Below are 19,584 nucleotides of genomic sequence, written 5' to 3' on the forward strand. Positions count from 1 at the left end.
TGTGAACTCATGTGAATAATATTTACTGAAATTTGCTAAAGTTATAGCCTGTCATTGTCTTGTTTATTTTCGTTGTAAACACAGGATAGCTGAAGGAGTTAGTGCACAGAAGTTCCTGTGCCTTTTGTTTATGTTTTTTTTTATTGTTTTCAAATGTTAGTTAGTTGGTTTGTCCTTTTGTAAAAACAAAACAAAACTCAAGTCAATACAGTGAAACTCCATACCTGGGAAAGCCTCCATTTCCTTTGAGAAGACGTTAGATTGCAACTAAAGTATTTGCTCCTAAGTGTGTGTGTGTGTGTGTGTGTGTGTGTGTGTGTGTGAATATATAGCAGATTCAGAGCCTAAAACTTAGGTAAGGAAAGACGAACATTGAATGTATTAGGTAACTAGCTGCATGTTTCAACCTATCTGTTTAAATTCTAGTAACTGAATGATAACTCATTGGTCAACAGGATTTTCTCCTCCCTGGGCTATTTCTTGTGTGGTGTGTTCAATACAAATTTCATTGTGTTGTAGCATTTGTTAACAGCTGTGCTAGAAACATCAATACTTAGATTTTTTTATCTATCTATCTATCTATCGGTTTTTCAAAGCAGGGTTTCTCTGTGTAGCTCTGGCTGTCTTGGAAATTGTTGTATAGGCCAGGCTTGCCTTGAACTCAGATCTTCGTCCTTTTGGAGTGCATTAAAAGTGTGCACCACCACACCTGGTTTAATACTTAGATTTTTAAAATGAAAAGTTTTACTTTTAAAATTTGGGTTAATATGTATTTTATGTCTTTAAATATAGTTAATTTTTAATTAAATATATTACTACTCAAGTAATTTTATCTTTAAAATGTATTTGAAAGCTGAGTGTGGTAGCACCCAGTACTCAAGAGGCAGACAGATTTCTGAGTGCAAGCCCAGCCTAGTATAAATAGTGAGTTCTAGGACAGCCAGGACTATAGAGAGAGACCTTGCTGCCTCACCCAAAAGTATTTGAAGCTAGGCACAGTAGGTCATGCCTGTAATCCTAGAGTTTGCCTGTAAACCTAGGATTTGGGAGACTGAGGCAAAAGGATTGCTATGTGTTTGAGGCTACATAGTTGAAACCCTGTCTCAAAAAATTAGAAAAAACATTATTTGAATGCAACAAAAGATCCATGATATAGGGTTATAATTAGTTTCCCAGAACATGATTAATTCTTTTATGATTTATCTTCTAGAATATATTTGAATAGATAGTGAAATTTATCAAGAAACATGGTATTGTAGGTTTGGTAGATTTTTAACTGAAAAATAATGAGTACTTAAACCTTTAATCCCAGCACTGGGGAGCAGAGGCAGGTGGATCTCTCTGAGTTGGAGGCCAGCCTGGTGTACAAAGAGAGTGTCAGGATAACCAGAGAAACACTGTCTTGAAAAACCAAAACCAAACAGTCAAATAAAAATTTAAAGCTACATTCATAAAATTGTGATTATTGCATCTGAATGCTCTTGTTTTATTTTTGTAAGCAAGTGTCCCTTGATAGTGGTTTACAGATAAGTTTGTGGCAAGTGGCTATCTAGGCTATTTTGTAAAGACCAGTTTGTAAGTGACTTCACAGAGTTAAAATGTGGACATTTCTTGTTTCTTAATGAGTTGTTAAGTTGCAGAAGCAGAATAGGTGGCTACTGTAGTAATGACTTGAGCTCTCTTATTTTAGGTACTTCCGAAGAAGATGAGGTCTTTCAACCAGCTTTCATCAGCCCCAGGTTAGTCTGTTTTTTAAATGAAATGTTTTACTTAATCTAATGCCTTGAGGGAGCAGTAGAGGCATATGAGAGGACTTGACCAACCCTAAGGATTTTCCACTTGGGGAAGTTGGCATCATATCCAGAGTCGTCTTTACAACTGCTCTTCCCAGCACAGTTGTGTGGGTGGCATGCTCTGCTTGCCTGCCTTCTGTTTGACAGTGTTTGGCCTTGGGATTTTTTTTCTCTCCATAACTTGAGTAAGACAGATAACATACTTAAACATGTATGGAAACAAATCCCTTGCTTATTTATTTCTGTGATTCCTGATAGATTCTAACATTTCTTTTGAATTAAAGTTCAGATATGGTAGTGTTTTCAAATAATTCATTGTATGTAAAGTGGACTTTCTGAGGAAGTTTCATTTCATTAATCCAGGGAGCTTTCTTTCTTTATTTTGCTCTTCATGTGTAGCTACCAAAATCTGGTTATTTTCCTATTGTAAATGGAATTGGTTGAAGTTAAACTCAGACTTAGATACAGAATTTTATTTTCTTTTATTGTTGAATTTTGTCTGTAATACTCACTCTTATTTGATAATATTATGTTACTCTGGCATTTTCCCTAATGAATAAAAACCTGTCTGAGGTTAGTTGGTTTCTTTCCTTATCTTGTTTTTGAGAGAGGGTCTTGTTATGTGGCCCTGTGTGGCCTGAAACTTGCTTGGTAGACAGGGCTGACATGGACCACACAGAAATGTTCCTATCTCTGCTAGGAGTGCTGGGATTGAATGTGTGTGTGCCTGCACACCTGGCTCCGACTGAGTCTCAGATTAGCACCCCTTAAGAGTTGTGATACACAGATATATAATGATTCATAATAAAATGATATCTTATTAAGTTTACTATTAAGGATTGTATAACTAGAGAAAGAAATGATCAGCTGTTTAATGAAAAAGCCATAGCAATTGCTGCCTTTTGGCAAATACTACTTTTGTGAAATAAAACTTAACATGTTGATAATGCTCTAAGTTTCATGAAAAAGAACATTGTTAAAATTTGGTACAAAATGTTAGTGTAGCATTTTCTCTTACTTTCGATTATGGGGCTTTTCTGGAGGTAAACTGGCATTTTTCTGTTTGGAAAAAAATGTTCACACCAATGTGTTAAATGACTGCAATAAAGTTTCTTGTCTGCTTCCTCTTGATGAAAAAGAGAGTTGGAGATGAGGTACTGCTTTCACCAGAGGGAGGTTGTTCTCTAGGGTGGACTTTCAACAGAAAGGCTTTGACTACCTATGGCACCCTGGCATCATGCAGTTGTCGGGGAAAGTGGGTGACCTGAGGCTGCTACTGGGTTGGTGGGGCTCCCCAGATTTTAGCTGGATGGTCTTGCTCCACTGCTCTCACTCTTCTCATTTTTTCCTCCCCACCTTTCTCCAACTTCCTATTTCTGTTATGCTAAGTAAACTCTCAGAGCAAATATGAAATAATCCTGAGAGCTAGACCACACTCTTTTCAGCTGATTATTTGTTTTTATGAGATGAGGTTTTGAATAATTAACCAGTAAATAATTTTAGCAGAGGGAGAATAAATACGTGTACTCTGTGTTTTTCATCTTATAGACTCAGACATTTCTATTTACTATAAAATGGTCTTTGAATTATGAAGCATACATATACAAGTAATATATGTGGAAAATAGTGTCTATATTTTTTCAAATTAAAGTTCTTTTGTGCTATTCTGAATAGTTATGGAAAGCTTAGTTATTACTACAGGATTATCCACAAAGTTACCATCTTAACTAACATTTCAAGAAAATATTGAACATAATTTATGTTCAATATGTTAGAAAAGCAATACTCCATTTTTATTTCTTTTTATTGCAAGATAAAAATGTTACTTAATGAAATTTTGCTAGTTTTTCAAAACATTTTACAAAATGGTGGCTTTAAAATAATGCCCTGTTTATGAATTTTGTTGTTTCAAATTTTGTTTTATTGCAAAAATACCTGACACCCCCCCAAAAAAAACCTTTACAAATACCTTGTTTGTGAAATATAAAAGTGATTTAAACGAAAAACTTAAGATTTATGGTATAACAAGTTTTTCTGCTTCTACAATAGTCTCTGAGCAATATAGTTAAAAAGGTATTTAAGAAAAATTTTAAGAGATTTTTGACAATTGTGAATAACTCTAGAAAGAAAAATTGCTTGAAGTCAGGGCATTTTTGTCTCCCGGTTTAGAAAAAAACGAAACAAAACAAAAACAAAAAATTGTACGAGATCGGAATTTTGCTTTTGGAAACGAAAACAAACGCCCTCAGGTACTGGGGTATCTCTGCGGACCTACTCTGTCGGGGGCTGCCTTCCTCTGACACCCCGTTTTAATCCACTGACGTTACTCCCAGCACCTCGCTGAAACTCAGGGAGTGGGTGGAATCGGATCGGGTTTCCAAGACAGGCAGGTCAATAGCCTTTACCCAAACTACGCCGGAAAGATTACGCAGGGACAGATGGGGTCCCCATATCTACAGGCCTTGAGTCTCCTCCCGACCTCCGCTTTCCAGATCCTCCTGAGAAAGGCGCTGCAGACGGATGTGTTTGCTGCTTGCCAGCTCCAACTGTAGCCTCCAGTTTGCTCATTTTAAGCATGGCGGGTGGGGGCAGGGGCGGGGACAGTCAGTCACTTCATGAGTTTCTCTTGAGTCTGGACCTTGCTTAGATGTAGAACATTCTGGCATCTCATAAGTGCAATTATAAAAGATACATTCATAAATTAAGTAAAAAGTCTGTATAATGTTTTGTCCTAGTGGTGAAGATAAGGATTTTGTTTGTTTGTTTTGAAGAGCAAGATGACAAATGTTTTAAAGTGCCTTAGACATCAACTGCTTCTGTGAAGTGACTAGGTTTCTAGAGGGAAGGTGGTGGAATGAGGCAGAAAGGGTCGAGGGGTAGGACACAGAAAGATGAGGAAGTTGCTGGAAGAAAAAGGAAGGAAAGGGCAGATATGCTGGCCCTGGAGTTGGGCTTGGGAACCCCGGGGGCAGGAGCAGCACAGGAAGGTGCTAGCTGCTGAGACAGAGTTAGGGCTGGAGACCTCTCCTTACTTACAGAGGACAAGACAGGTCCAGCTGTGCCACAGCCCCTCATCGTTTTCACAACAACCAAAACATTGTTTATGCTTTAGTAGAAGGCACACAGTCTAACAGTGTTTAACAGTCTAACAGTGAGCAAGGATGGAGGTCCGAGCATTATGCTGGGGAGTAGTTCAGATGAGAAAATGTGTACCACCTTTAAAAACTGGGAAAGCTAAGTGTGATAACCAAAGGACATGTGACAGATTGCTTTCATCTCCTCCGTCCTGTGTTGAGCTGAGGAGTCCATGTAGGACTTGAGCTAATTTTAAAGACATTTTGGAAGAGCTATAATAAATCAAGTTGTGAAACATTTGGCTTTTGAAGGTTTAAAACATGCATTTTAGTCAAACGCAGGTCTTTCTGGCATTAAAAACAAGTAGGAAATGAGAAAAAAATTAAAACCAGAAGACTTGAGAAGGTGACAAATTGAAAAGCATTGTAGGAGACTCCTAAGAAGCATTTTATATGAAAGAAGCACTCTGAGCCTTAAGAGCTTATGGTCAGTTTTTAAAAAGGCTCAAAAGATTTGGGGAAGGGGCAGACAAGAATAATCTACTTAAAAGAGAGTGCCATAGTTCTGAGTTGATGAGATTGTGTGTCTCCTTTTCTCTCCCTTTTCAACTTCCTTCCTGTTTCTTTCTAGCCTTCTCTTACCTCTCTTTCCCTCTCTTTTCTCCACCCCAAGGTATGTAAATGGTTTTTGCCTTAAATTCTTTGTGAATGAATTTTAGAAGTTTTCTCAGGGTTCCTAGTTGGAAAAGCCTTCTATAGAACTTGAAAGGCTGATGTCCCGCTCAGGAAATGAATGAATTGATAACCTCTGACACCAGTGACCAGTCTGGTGAACCCTATTTTAATGCTTTGAATACTGGAGGCCCCTAATCAGGCACAACTGTGAATCCCATAACTGTACCATCCAATGTGGTTCAGCAGTGGTGTTTCTACTTTACATATACTGTCTATATAACTGAAATTTGTCAAATTTAAGAAGATAAGGACTCAGAATCCACTTATATATTGTTGTTTGAGTTACTAGTAAACTCTTAAAAATACAAAACAAATTTGTAGATAAAATGTAACCCACCATAAACAACCCAAAATTTACAAGCCTGTTAATTTTATGATACTTTTGCATAAATAATAGCATTATCCCAATTTACATGAATACTTTTTAAAGTTATTAGATATAAACGTTTTAAAAAATTTAAATTACAAAAAATAACATTCAAAATTATAATATATATTGTAACAAGTATGGTAGTAATCCATTTCTATCATTAAAATACTGTTTAGTAAATGCTTTGTTAGCAAACAACCTCTTCAGAATGTGGGACTTGTTAACTTGGAAAATCGTGTGGACTTTTAGTTTTTTTTTCTCTCCACCAGCTGGTACATTGTTATCCTTCTCAAAATAAATAAAAGCTTGCCTCCTTCCTGAGAACAACAAAAGAAAGAAACTGACAAAAAAAACATCTTTCCTAATTGATCAGTTTTGATTGACACCACTTATCACAAACAGCTGAAAATAATTTTTTTATGCACTGATTATTTTCGGATCTGAGCCCATTAGTTTAAATTTATTTTAGTTTTTCAGTATGAGAAGGGGTGTTAATAGGTGTATGTGGATTTTTCATAATCCCAACTTTTTAATTTGTGTGAAGCACTGTTAGAATGTGGGCTTGCTTGGAGAGATGGGGTGAGGGGGCGCGAGCATGGTGGGGGAGGGTCAGCGGGTAGCTTTGAAGAAGGGAAGTGGTATCTACAGTTTTTCTGTAAACTGCTTGTTTAAGAAAATGGGGGATGGGGCAGCAAAAGTCTGGTGGAAGCCTTATAATATTTCAAAGCAGGTAATATTTTATATTGTAAAATAGAATAATTTCTAATTAATATGTAATATTTTTGAAATATTCGATAAGGTGATTAATATTGTTATAAACATGATAAATCCAATTTGAAAAGCAAAAGGTGTTTTGATGCAGGGGGCCAACAGGAAGGGACGGGATGAGCCCACCACGTTATTACAGTCCCCTGTATTTGAGCGTTCTGCTTGCTGGCAATAGACTTCCAAGATGTCAGAGTCCAGTTAATATTACACCGATTTACCTTTCCCCATGTGCCCTCTCCCCACCCCAGCAGTGCAGCCTTTTTCTCCCGCTGTCGCCTTTGCATCCCTCTTCACCTCCTCACACTTCTCCCCTCCCCCTCTCCCTGAGTCTCCTGCTCTTGGGGAACAATCACCACTGATTGAGGTTCTCTCTATGTTAGGCTGGAAAACTGGGCTGTTATTTAGGAAGTCATTAATCACATCTCCTCCCCCGGAAAGAGATGGCGGAGAAACCTGTGAAGTACAATTTCTTACTATACCTCTCGAAAATATTCTGAAATAAACAGCACTATTTGATAGGAAATTAGTAGTGATTTTTTTCCCAGTAGGATTTTATTTTACATTTAAAAAAATTTCAGGTTGGAATTAGGTGTGCTTTTGCTTTTGGCAGGTTTATGTTACCAATATCTTAAGTTAATGGTTAATGTAATTAAGTTTAAATTTGGGCTTAGGAATTGCATATTCTCCCCCATGAATGAAATATTAAATTAACGTCCCTAAGGTGGTTTGGTGCTATGGAATAGCAGACTGCCTGTGCTGTGTGTGGGGGATCATACCGTCAGTTGCTTTATTTCAATGGCTCCCCTATGAGATTAGAGAGGCTTGTATGTGGAGCACGCGTGTGCAAATACCGACTGTCGCTTTTCTAAACCAGCAATTCACAAGGACCCTTCGTTGTGTTTAAATAGTACAAAATTAGCATTCTGATTAATCATAAAGAAGCGTCTCAAATTGTCTTTAAGAAAACACGTTTGAGTTTTCCGTGTTCATTCATAAATTATTTTGATGTCAGCACAGATGAAATGGCGATTGGTTATCTCTTCCTCTTGCCAGCCCCTTAAGGATCCGAGGTGAAATTAGTAGCAAGAAAGCATGTAATTGACAAAGTCACGTGTGCTCAGGGGGCCAGAAACTGGAGAGAGAAGAGGAAAAAAATCAAAAGGAGGAAAGCACATTAGACCATGCGAACTAAATTTGTGATCGCACAAAATCAAGATGCTAGACGGATGCTGAAGACCACTCCGGTCCAAAGGGAAAGTTTTCATCTCTCGAGTGTGAAGCTGAGGGCCGGTGGGGCAACATGGCCGAAGGTTAATTTTCTTTTCTATTGTTTTACTCTGATTTCTTTCTTCTTTTCTCCCCTGCTTCTCTCCACTACCCAGTTTCTCACCCCTTCTCGCCTATCCCCCTTTACCCTAATAACTGGGCATTACCTCCCCACCCCCTCATAGTACCATGGGGCTTCGGCAAAAACCTATTGTTACAGATCTCCAAAATGTTTTGTACCGCCCACACTGATTCACAACTTGGAAAGCTTTCAGGGGGCTATTGTTTGATTGTGTGCGTGTGATTGCGCGCAGTTTCAATTAGTGAGTCCAAGAAAACTTTTATACACCTGCCCCCTCCCCCATTCTACCCTAACTTTAATTGAAAGTTAGGGGGAGGGGAATGAATGCACATTGCAAATAACCCGGGATTCCCTCTGCCGCATGTGCATTAACCGGCAGCCAACCGTCCTCAGGATTTCTCTTCCTGTTTGCTAGAAAAACCAATCTCGCTGAAAAACTGCCCTGTGTAAACTGGAATAGTATTAGGTCAGCAGTATGTGAGTGAAGTGGCCCAGGCTGTAACTGTAGAATGTTACCGAGCAACGGAGATAGATGAGAAAGTATGCGGATGTGCAGAAACGTGGACGCTGGTGTGAGCGATGCGGCAGTGTGGCTTCCCCTCTCTGCTTTGCCTTTAACCCTTTTCGTTGTAGAGAATTTTAAAGAACATTTATCAACTTTTTGTTTTCTAGCTTCTCTTCTCACAAGATTTTATTTATTTATTTTTTGGTTGTGCATGGTGTGGAAATGCAGACTAACTGACTTTTTGTGTTATTCCATGTCAGGCGGGGCAAGCAAAGGTGAAGAGCCAGAAAAGCTGCCTGAGCTGGCAGAGGAAGAATCCCAGGTTCTGCATGGAACTGGCCACTGTAAGTGGTTCAATGTGCGCATGGGATTTGGATTCATCTCCATGATAAACCGAGAGGGAAACCCCTTGGATATTCCAGTGGATGTATTTGTACACCAAGTAAGCCAGACTTTTTAATCCCTTCTTTGCCTGGATCCATGTGTGGGAGTGTGGGAGTTGGTCTATAGTTATGTTAATAGATAGACATAAAAATGTGCTTTTAAGTAAGTATATTGAAAGATGAAAATATTCGTTAAAATCAGATGATTGTCCAGATTTTAGGGCATGTGCATGTTTCACGAATTGGACTGAGGTTGATGTTACTTAATAAACCTTCCCTTCATTAGACAATGAAATCTCATTTTTCTAGCACCCAATATTGTTGGCTTCATATTGCCTGTGCCTAATGAATGAATGGGAAATGCAGGAAAAAACTTCCCTGGATCCTTGAGAGTTCTCCAAAAGTCAGATAATTTGCTTGTTGTAAGAAAGTATAGGTAACCTATATTTCAGATGCCTCTAATGACAGTACCACCTGTAGTGTGTCATCATCATAGTCATTTGCAAGTTTATGTCAAGATAATTTGGTTTTATAATAAAACAAAATAGGAAATTGATAATGAAGAGTGGATTTGAAGAAATGCCAGAAAAGATTCTTGGTAATCAAACTTTTTAGAACTGTTTCATCTGTCATTGATCCAGAGATACTGTCTCTTTAAGAGACTGAACTTAAGAAAAAAAAGAGTAGCCAAAGGCTATTTAAAAATTGATAGTTGGTTACATGGTAAAATTCTACAGTGGAGTTATAATTTTTAAAAATGCATAATACCAAACGGAAGGTCATTGTTTCCCATTAAAAATTTTTCCCCAGGAAACGATAAATACCCTTTGCTCGTAAATCCCTTTCTATTAACTAATTGCTTCAGAGTGGGGAAGAGTTTACAGTTTGCAAGTGAAGGAAATAAAAATTCTGTAGTGGGGTCTTGGACTTAAGAGACTTACGAGGAAAGAGGTTTGTTTTGGTTTACTCTCTAAAGTAAAAGAAACTGGGTGGATTTTATATTGCTTGTTGACTAGTATGAATTCATGTCTGAAATACTGAAATTACTCTGCTAAAAAATTTGATATTTTGTTATTTGTCCTTGGTAACATTTGTACCACACTCCCCAAGGAAGATCATTTTAAATGATCATTCTAATGGATTATTTTAATCCATACCAGGCAGAACCTAGGAACCCATTTCTTTTAATCTTCTGTGCTCTGGTGCTTGGTGGCTTTCTGATTTTACTGTGTGGTTTCTATTTTCCTTTCCTATAGACCTGGCTCCTCTTATTGGCTGTTGACAGTGGAAAGATAAACATGATCTGTGAAATGAAACAATTTAAATAGTAAATAGGTGCCTGAATATAGCCTACTAAGTCACATATGCTGGTGTACTTTCTAAAAATTTTTAGATTGAATAACTAAAATTGATAAATCTATTTTCTTGGGCTCTTCTTCCCCTTTGAATTTTTTTTAGATTGTTAAATTTTTTTTACGATGTCATAAATTTGTTTTATAGATGATAAATGAAAAAATAGCACTTTTTTCTTTGTTTCATCACACCTTGTTAGAATTTGGTTTCATTTCTTTGGGTTTTAAAATATATTTTAAAAAGAAATAGAAATATATTAACATAGTAGCCATTTTATTAAGCAGTGTTATGCTATGAAGCATCCCCTTTAAACTGTTTAATAGATATGTGATTAACATTCCTATGCACATTGAATTAAACATATATTGCTGGGAAACTTCATATATCAATTGCAGTTTTCATAGTAAAAACATTGATTCTTAATATTTCCCTCATATATCTCTACATGTGAAAGGACAGTACTTAAATGAAGGCTCTTAGCTTTTAAAATTGAGATGGACAGATAAGTTACACATTACATGAGTTATTACATTGAAGAAGACAGAATTCCTGCTGTTTTTAGTCAGATAAAGTTAGATGGTTGTAAATGGAGTATTTAGGGACTGTGAACATCCCTGTACAATCAGGTTGTGGTTTAGGACTATTGTATAATACTTTAAAAATACTTTTTAATCTAGCTATTAATTTTAATATATAAACCTTTTAAAAGCTGTGCTAGTTTTTTATGTTAAATTTCCTCCATTATATTTTTATACTAGTTTGCTATAAAGAATATAAATCATAATTAGAAATTTTAAACGTTCAGCTATACCAGTGTTCATGAAATATTGATATCAGGTTGGCTTTTTAAAATAGTTTATTATTTTTGTGTGTCTCTGGGTGATGTGTGTATGGTTGTGTGTGTTGAGTTGCACTTGTGGAGTTGGTTCTCTCCTACCTTGAAGGTGTTAAGCTCAGCTTACTTAGTTTGAGGGACAAGTGCTTTCCCTGTTGCACCATCTTGCTGGGCTTGTTTGTACCCAAAAGTACATGTGCCATAGTATTCCAAGCACAATTTTTTTTTTTCTCGAGACAGGGTTTCTCTGTGGCTTTGGAGCCTGTCCTGGAACTAGCTCTGTAGACCAGGCTGGTCTCTAACTCACAGAGATCCGCCTGCCTCTGCCTCCCGAGTGCTGGGATTAAAGGCGTGCGCCACCATCGCCCGGCTCCAAGCACATTTTTAATGTTATGTATTTGAGGAATCAAAATAATTGATTTTAAGGGTCTTTAATCTTTAAAATTGATGCCAAGGGACCCAAGAATTTTTCCTAAAGGTATTTTCTACAAAGACATATATAGCTTCTTTATTTCATAGCAATTTAGTTGTTTTAATAGGCAGTTCTTTGTAGTAAATTTTATATGTAACTCTGTAAATTAGTTATATGATTGTATTTAGAATACAATGTTGATATTAATGTAATTATACTTGTAGTTCTTGTGCTATCTAAATCCTGAAGTTGGACATGTTCATAGGGCTGTGCTTCCCCCGTCTTTAGATAACATAGGCAGAAAAAGTGAGATTTAACTGTTGGAAGATTGTGACCATTGATGGTTTAAAATAACAATCTTCATATGATTTTTACTGTTAATATCTATTTTAAGTGATCAAGTTTTTATGCTTAGAAACCTATGTATTCTGACTCATGCTAATAATGAATCGTTAATGATGTTCAGTAACATATTTTATAAAGAACTATCAGTGAATAACTATTAAATTTGAATTTTGTCACATTTCATTTTTTTTAGCTTATGCATGCTAGGCAAGCATTTTGTTACTGAGCTCTGTATGTCCCCATCTCATAGCATTTGCTCAAGAATCTGATGCAAAGAACAAAGATTTGTCCCAGTTGAAGTACAAGGATCCTGGTCAAGGGTTTTACCAAGAAAATTCATCAATTAGAATACCATTATTTTATAAGTGCTAATAACTAATACAACCCATTTTTAACTTCAGCTTCAGGACATCCAGCATTCTCTTCTGGCATGTCTGTGTATGTGTGCATGCATACATAAATAAAAGTAGGTAAATAAATCTTTTTAAAAACCTCAGAAAACATTTGAAAGAATTAATAATATTTAAGCCTGATATGATGATGCACACATTTGATCCCAGAAGAGACTCTCTGAATTTGACCTCAGCCAACATGTATAGTGAGATCCTGTCTCAAAAGAAACAAGCAGAGTTGATATTAATAATATATGAAGACATTTAATTCATTGTTTTCATATTTCAGAGCCTTTCCTAATATTATATTGCTAATGAATCACATTTAACTTTTGTCATACTTTAGCATGATTACATTTTTCACATGTTGAATATATGTGATTGTTTTCAAGGCTATTTAACTTGCCCTTTACCCTCTCCTAATGTAAAGGATCAAACCCTGGCGCTTTGGACACACTAAGCAAACTCTACCACAGAGTTAAGTGTCCAACCCCAAATACCAGTTCTAAAAACATTTAACTGGATGTGGTGGCTTATATTCCCAGAACTAAGAAAGGGTCATCTTAAGCTTGAGGCCAGCTTCACATGAAACTCAAAAAAAAAAAAAAAGTTTTTTTTAAAACTTTTACCAAAACTTCACGATATATTTTCTTGGTTCACCAATTCAGAAAATTGGGGTATGCTACAATCCTTTAGAGCTGTGTGGTCATTTAAAGGCATTTAAAGTAACGTTTGGCAAGTTTTTAATGTAACTTGGACAATATTGAATACTTCCATTTTTGTTTTGAAATATACTTAAAATTTTAGAAAAATTGGCTGTTAGTCATTCTCATTTTAAATCTAGAAGTAAATTAGGTACCTATTTAAAATATTCTTTTTCATTTCTTAGATGTTTTTGTTTTTCTTGTTTTTTTTTTTTTTTTTTTGTTTTGGTTTTCGGGACAGAGTTGCTCCGTAGCTTTGGAACCAGGTTGGCCTCAAACTCATAGAGATCTGCCTGCCTCTGCCTCCTGAGTGCTAGGATTAAAGGTGTACACCACTACTGCCCGGCTGTTGTCCGCTTTTTCTTTAACATGCTGTCTTCTCCTGTTCTTTCCCCTCCTTTTTTTTTTTAATGAACCCAGAGCCATGTACATGTGAAGAAGGAGCTCAAGCACTGAGTATATTCAGTGTGTTAAACATGTCTTTCTTTGAGAGCAGTTTTAGGTTCACAGCAAAATTAGGAGGAAAGTATGAGAATTTTACACATACCTCCTTTATCCACACATGTGTAATCTCCACCAGCAACATTTCCGCCAGTGCAGTGCTGCATCTGTTAAAGCTGGTGAACCTAAGCTGCCTTTAGTCCTCCAGGAATTGAGATGAGGCTTAGCCCTTAGTATTGTATGCTGTGGTTATTTTTATTCACCCTTTCAAATGACTGTTCAAAACATATGAAGACAATACTTTTTTAAAAAAAATAACTAAATAGATACCAACCCTCTTTATCTGGTAATATCTAATATGCCTTTCACTTCCTTCTGAGCTTTTAGATGTCATAGAAATTTAAAAACTTCTTAACCCATATTCAATATAGTAGGTAAAAACAAGTCTTGCAGAACATGGATTTCATGCCTATTGACCTAACTATGCTCAGGGGCCAAAGGTGTGAAGAGCTTCCATATCGATCATCTTTAATCTGAACATTCTTTAACATATGATAAAATATGTTGTATAGTGTTGGAAGCTTAATTTTTATTACAGTGAACTTGAATTTTTAATCATAGTTTTACAATAAGTAATACTGTTTAATGTATAACAGTTTTATGGTAAGTAATATTGTTTCACGTATAACACACCTATAGTCCTAGCAGCTTGAGAGGCTAAGGTACGAAGATCACTGGACCTAGAAGTTCAAGCCTAGCCTAGGCAACAGAATGAGTCCTTAACCAAAATGGACACAAACTGTTGGAAATATCAGGGTATAAACTGAGGTTTGGAAACAACTTGGCAAATAGATATTTTTGTTTTAATAATTTGTTGTTCTGTGGGATTTTTACCTATTTTTCAAATGTGTATAATTAGTAGAGGAGAGTGCTTGCTGTGCAAGCGTGAGGACCTGAGTTCTGATCCCAGCACCCTCTTCAAAAGCCAGGCCTGGTCATGTGCACTTGGAAGTGCAGTTCTGTAGGCTTTCTTACTGGCTGCCAGCCTAGCTCCAGGTTCAGAGAAAGACTGTCTCAAAGAAGGGGAACATTGACATAGCAGCACACCTCAGATTCTTTCCTGGGCTCCACATGTTCACATATATGCCACATGCATCTGCTACATCCAAACACATACATTTGTCACACTTTTCAATAAGATTTCATTATTATTATTATTATTACTCATAAAAGAAGGATTTATTTTTTGTTTGAAATTAATTTTGTTATTTACAAACTCAAATTAAAAGGCTCTACTAATTTTTTTTTGGGAATAACTGATAGAAAACAAATCTTAGGACAGGCATATTAATTCATAATTAATTCAATTGCAAAGCTGAGGCAGGAAGATCACCAAGTTTCAGGCCTGCCTTGGATACCATCCTGAGATGGTATATGGTGAGTTCCAGCCTAGTCTGGGTTACAGAGGTAAACCCTGATTCAGAAGCAAAAACAAAACAAAAAGTAAGACTTTTTTTTTTTTTAAATCTTTTTAAGCTAGATTGAGGGGCAGGAGAGATGAGATGGCTCAGTACTTAGGAGCACTTGTTGCTCTTCCAGAGGACTCAGATTTGTTCCCAGACCCGCATGAGAGCTCACAACTTAGAGTTGTAGGAGCTCTGACAGATCCAGACATCATGTCAAGTACTCATCACAAACACTTAAAAAAATAATGAGTTAAATGTATTGTTTTTAATAGTCTTTTAAAGAATAGTTTTTAGATTTCCTGCAGAGAAACTTGGTCTTGCCAATTTACTGTGGCACTAGCAATATACCTTGTTTTTACCAGTTGCCTTTTAAGTGTTTTGTTAATGACATTTTACTTTTAAATGTTAAATTTAGCATAAATTTGTGACTTTTGTTAATTTTAAAGTTGTACTCTATTTAAAATATCACTCCAAGATATAAATTTATAGTTTATGTTATAGGATCTAAAGATTTCAAGACTTCATGTAGTTTTTTTTTTTGTTTTTTTTTTTTTTTTTTTCGAGACAGGGTTTCTCTGTAGCTTTGGTGCCTTTCCTGGAACTAGCTCTTGTAGACCAGGCTGGCCTAGAACTCACAGAGATCTCCCTGCCTCTGCCCAAATGCTGGGATTAAAGGCATATGCCACCAACTGCCTGGCTTCATGTAACATTTCAAATGACTTTTACTTTGGCCAGACTTTGCTTTTCTTCACTTAGCAATGAATTCCTTCAATTATTAACAATAATGACTAGAATGTTTATAGATCCTGCAATGCCTAAATTCTTTCATCTTAACATACAACAAATAAGTTTTCTTTAGGTCAGTCAGTAATGAAGGTGTGGCAACATAGTTGTGTCTCTCCCTTTAAATACTTAAGTCAGTGATAAAAAGTTTAGATAAGCTTTTTCTCAAGTATGCTTTCAATGTAATGTAGAAAAACTGTTGCTGGCAAAATAATTACGCCTTTCTGCAACAACTTTAATTAGATCCAATTTCAGACACATACCTGACATAGTTGGTTCGCTGTAAATCATAAATGTTAAAGTGAATGAGTCCTTTTCATTTTTTAAAGAGTTTCCTTTTTTAGAATTTGTTAAAACTATAGCAAAAATTCATAGTGTTGACTTTACTTTTACTAGGTATTTGATGAAAAGAATTTAGTTGGTTACTAAAACTAGGGATTTGTACATTTCTCCCTTTTAGCTGTTTCCTCCCTCACACCATTGAAAGTTTTGAATGGTGAGGAATTTGTGCCCTTTGGCTCAGGTTGCAGACCCCCTTGATTGAGTCAGAGAAGCCTCTGTCAGGACTATTCTTTGCTTATCTTTTCTTGGAGTTACTTGTAAATCCTGCTTTCTGTTCTAGGAAAAATAAAGTAAAAACAAGCATAAAACCCACTCTTTCTATTGGATGTATAGAAAGCCTTTAGTACTAAATAGTAGTTGATGGTTGATTGTGATATTGCGTGAATTAATTTGCTGTCTTGTTTCATTGAGTCGCAGTTTATTTGATGTATATAATTTTATTTAAATAACTTCTGTTGGCAGTATAAACATGTTGTAGGATATTGGCACCTTTGAAATGTAGTGACAACTTTGGAGAAAACTGAATTAGTTAATTTGGATTATAAAAAGGCCCTGATATTTTTGTGATGTATTTAATTTCTAGCATTTATCCTGACTCTTTCAACTTTACGTAGTCAGTGAGATTATGAACTGTGCCAATAATGGTGCAAAGATTTTACACCTAGACTCAGATTTAAACAAACACAAAACACTTTGTTCTTATCTTGGTATCCCCTAAAAGTATATAGCTCTGGTTCCAGACCTCAGGACCACCCATTACCCTGGACATTGGATACTCCTATTTACTCAAGAGGTTTGTGAAGTGGCTGTGTGCAGTGGGGGATGGGTGTCTGTTTGTGCAGAGAACCGCAGATGATTTTACCAACAGAAACATCAACATTGCATAAACTGCAAAATTTCTACAAAATACTTGTTGTTTTATCAGTGCTTGTTGTATTCATTTTTATGATTTCAAAACTTCTAGTGACTCCTGGTAACCTTGGTCCTCACAGCTTTCTAGCTTAAAGGGCCCGTCCGTTGGCCTTGGGTTAATACCAAGCTTTTGTTTCTTCCTATAGAAAAGAAAGAAAACTTTCTTTCTCTTTGATTGCTTAAGTTTAATGATTTCTTTTTTAGCCAATCTGGCTGTGCTGAAGTCAGTTTCAAAATGAACGAGTGTCAGAGTTTTTAAGTTTCTAGGAAAAGTTTACCTTAATGTACCTCTTAATTTACTTGTTATGTGGATTGATTTATACCTTTTTAGGAAGCCAAAATATTTATTATTGAATAGATTCCTAAAAAAACACTTAAAATATTTATTATCTTTGTGTGGGGGGAGGAGGTAAGGCAGTGTGTCTGGAGGGCAGAGAACAAATTTGTAATTTGTTGAGTCTGTTTTTTTTCTTCCACATTTATGTAGATTCCTGGTACCAAACTCAGGTAGCCAGGCTTATATAGCAAGGGCCTTACCTGCTGAGCCATCTTGTTGGGTTCTAAAATAATACTTTTTAATTGATACTAGCATATTCACGTTTTATCAGTTATCTCTTGGCATTATTTGAAGTTTTTAAATTATAACTGATTTCTCAGAAGTTAAGATGTAAGAAGATAAATGTAAAAAACAAGACAACTGATACAAATGTAAAAACGTATTAGACATATGTCTGTATATGTAAGATAGTGTAGCAGATGTTTGAGAAAGTACATCTATTTCAACATCATTTCATCTTGGAGTTAAAAGAGAGTAACTGCCAATCCTAATGTGACTTATTTATGATCTATAATCTACTGAAAGCCATTAAATATTTAGACTTTGAGCTGTTTTGGTTTGTATTTAGAGTTCAGATACTTGAGTTGTATTTTAAATATTTATTATTTTTATTTACATGTATAAATATTTATGTGCATGTATGTCTGTGTATCACATCATGTTGGACCCATAGTGATCAGAAGAGCATCAGATTCCCTGAAATTTGAATTTTCGGTCGTGAACCTCCATGTAGATGCTGGGAATTGAACTCAGGTTCTCTGAGGAAGAATAGACAGTATTGAGTTGTATTTTAAACATTATCACTATCACCAAATAATGAATGATAGTTGTGAAGCAATAATCTTCTTTTGTTCCGTTTTTCTTTTTTGAGACAGGGTTTCTCTATGTAGTCCTGACTCTCCTGGAACTCATTCTGTAGACCAGGCTGATGTTTAGCTCAGACATACACCTGCCTCTCTCTCCCGCATGCTGAAAATAAAGGCATGTATGTACAACCACTGCCTGGCCGTGAAGCAATAGTTTCTGTCTCTCTCTTTGTCTCTCTGTCTTTCTCTCTCTTGTGTGCGCACACATGCGCGCGCGCTTTTTCTTACTTTCTTACCATGTTTTGTAAATGAATTCATTTAATTTTATGTGTGTTGTTTTTTTTGGTCTGTGTATATATCTGTGTGAGGGAGTCAGATCATCTGGAACTTGAGTTACAGGTAGTTGTGAACTGCAATGTGGGTGCTGGGAATTGAACCAGGGACCTTTGGAAGAGCAGTCAGTGCTCTTAATCATCTGAGTCATCTACTCAGCTTCGAAACAATAATTTCTTAAGATGTACCTTTGACTGATTTTTAAAATTTTTTCTTTGATATTTCTATGTAAGTGGGTAATTTTAAAGATTTTCAAGAATGATAGGATTTTAAAGTTGAATGCATTTTTGTTTTAAGTATTTTATCTTAATAAAATATTCTATTGTTACATAAAGTTTTCCTAGCATTTTCATAGACTTGTGGATGTTAAAAGGCAATTATATTTGATTATATGATTTTGTTACTAGCCCATAATTTAGTTAACCAGATTTATAAATATGACCTTTTATGTGTTTGCATTATGTATTTGCATTATGTGTTTGTATTATTATGATAAATAGGAAAGAAAAAAATCTTATTTTCAGTAATATGTTTTATGATGTAAGGTATAAACCACCTAAAAAAGCTAGATGAGAGATTGTTATGTTACACAGAGGGCTTATTTAAGTGTCTGTTAATGAATGTGTTATCAGTTTTAAAAAACTAGGATCTCGGATAAAGTTTGTAATTAATGCATTAATTAGTCTATGTTTCTGCCCACATTAAAATGCATACTAAATGATCAGTTTTTACTCTTCTTTTTTTTTTTTTTTTTTTTTTGGTTTTTCGAGACAGGGTTTCTCTGTGGTTTTGGAGCCTGTCCTGGAACTAGCTCTTGTAGCCCAGGCTGGTCTCGAACTCACAGAGATCCGCCTGCCTCTGCCTCCCGAGCACTGGGATTAAAGGCGTGCGCCACCACCGCCCAGCTATGATCAGTTTTTTGTTGGACATTAACAGTCTTTCAGTTTCTATTAATTATATCTTCATATAATTGTGTTACTTCAGTTGATTTCTTTTTTTTTAAGATTGATTTACGTTTATCTCATGTATAGAGGTGTTTAGAGATGACCTTGAACTCTGGTTCTCTGAAAGAGAACTCTTAACCTCTGAGCCATCTTTTCAGCCACAATGGGTTGGATTTTTTTTGTTAATTTTAATCTTAAAAAAT

The 19,584-nt window shown here is 36.0% G+C and overlaps 1 protein-coding gene across 1 annotated transcript in view; it reads left to right on the forward strand.

Moving 5' to 3' along the window:
• Positions 1-1,608: 1,608 nt before the first annotated feature.
• Positions 1,609-19,584, forward strand: part of Lin28b (lin-28 RNA binding posttranscriptional regulator B) — a 97,308-nt gene continuing 79,332 nt past the window's right edge. Inside the window, exons 1-2 of the mRNA XM_075944242.1 lie at positions 1,609-1,739; positions 8,854-9,035. Coding sequence (XP_075800357.1) covers positions 1,706-1,739; positions 8,854-9,035 — 216 coding nt within the window. The 5' untranslated portion in view covers positions 1,609-1,705. The remainder of the gene's footprint in view (positions 1,740-8,853; positions 9,036-19,584) is intronic.

This window comes from Microtus pennsylvanicus, chromosome 1 (genome assembly GCF_037038515.1).
Source record: "Microtus pennsylvanicus isolate mMicPen1 chromosome 1, mMicPen1.hap1, whole genome shotgun sequence".
Lineage (NCBI taxonomy): Eukaryota > Metazoa > Chordata > Mammalia > Rodentia > Cricetidae > Microtus > Microtus pennsylvanicus.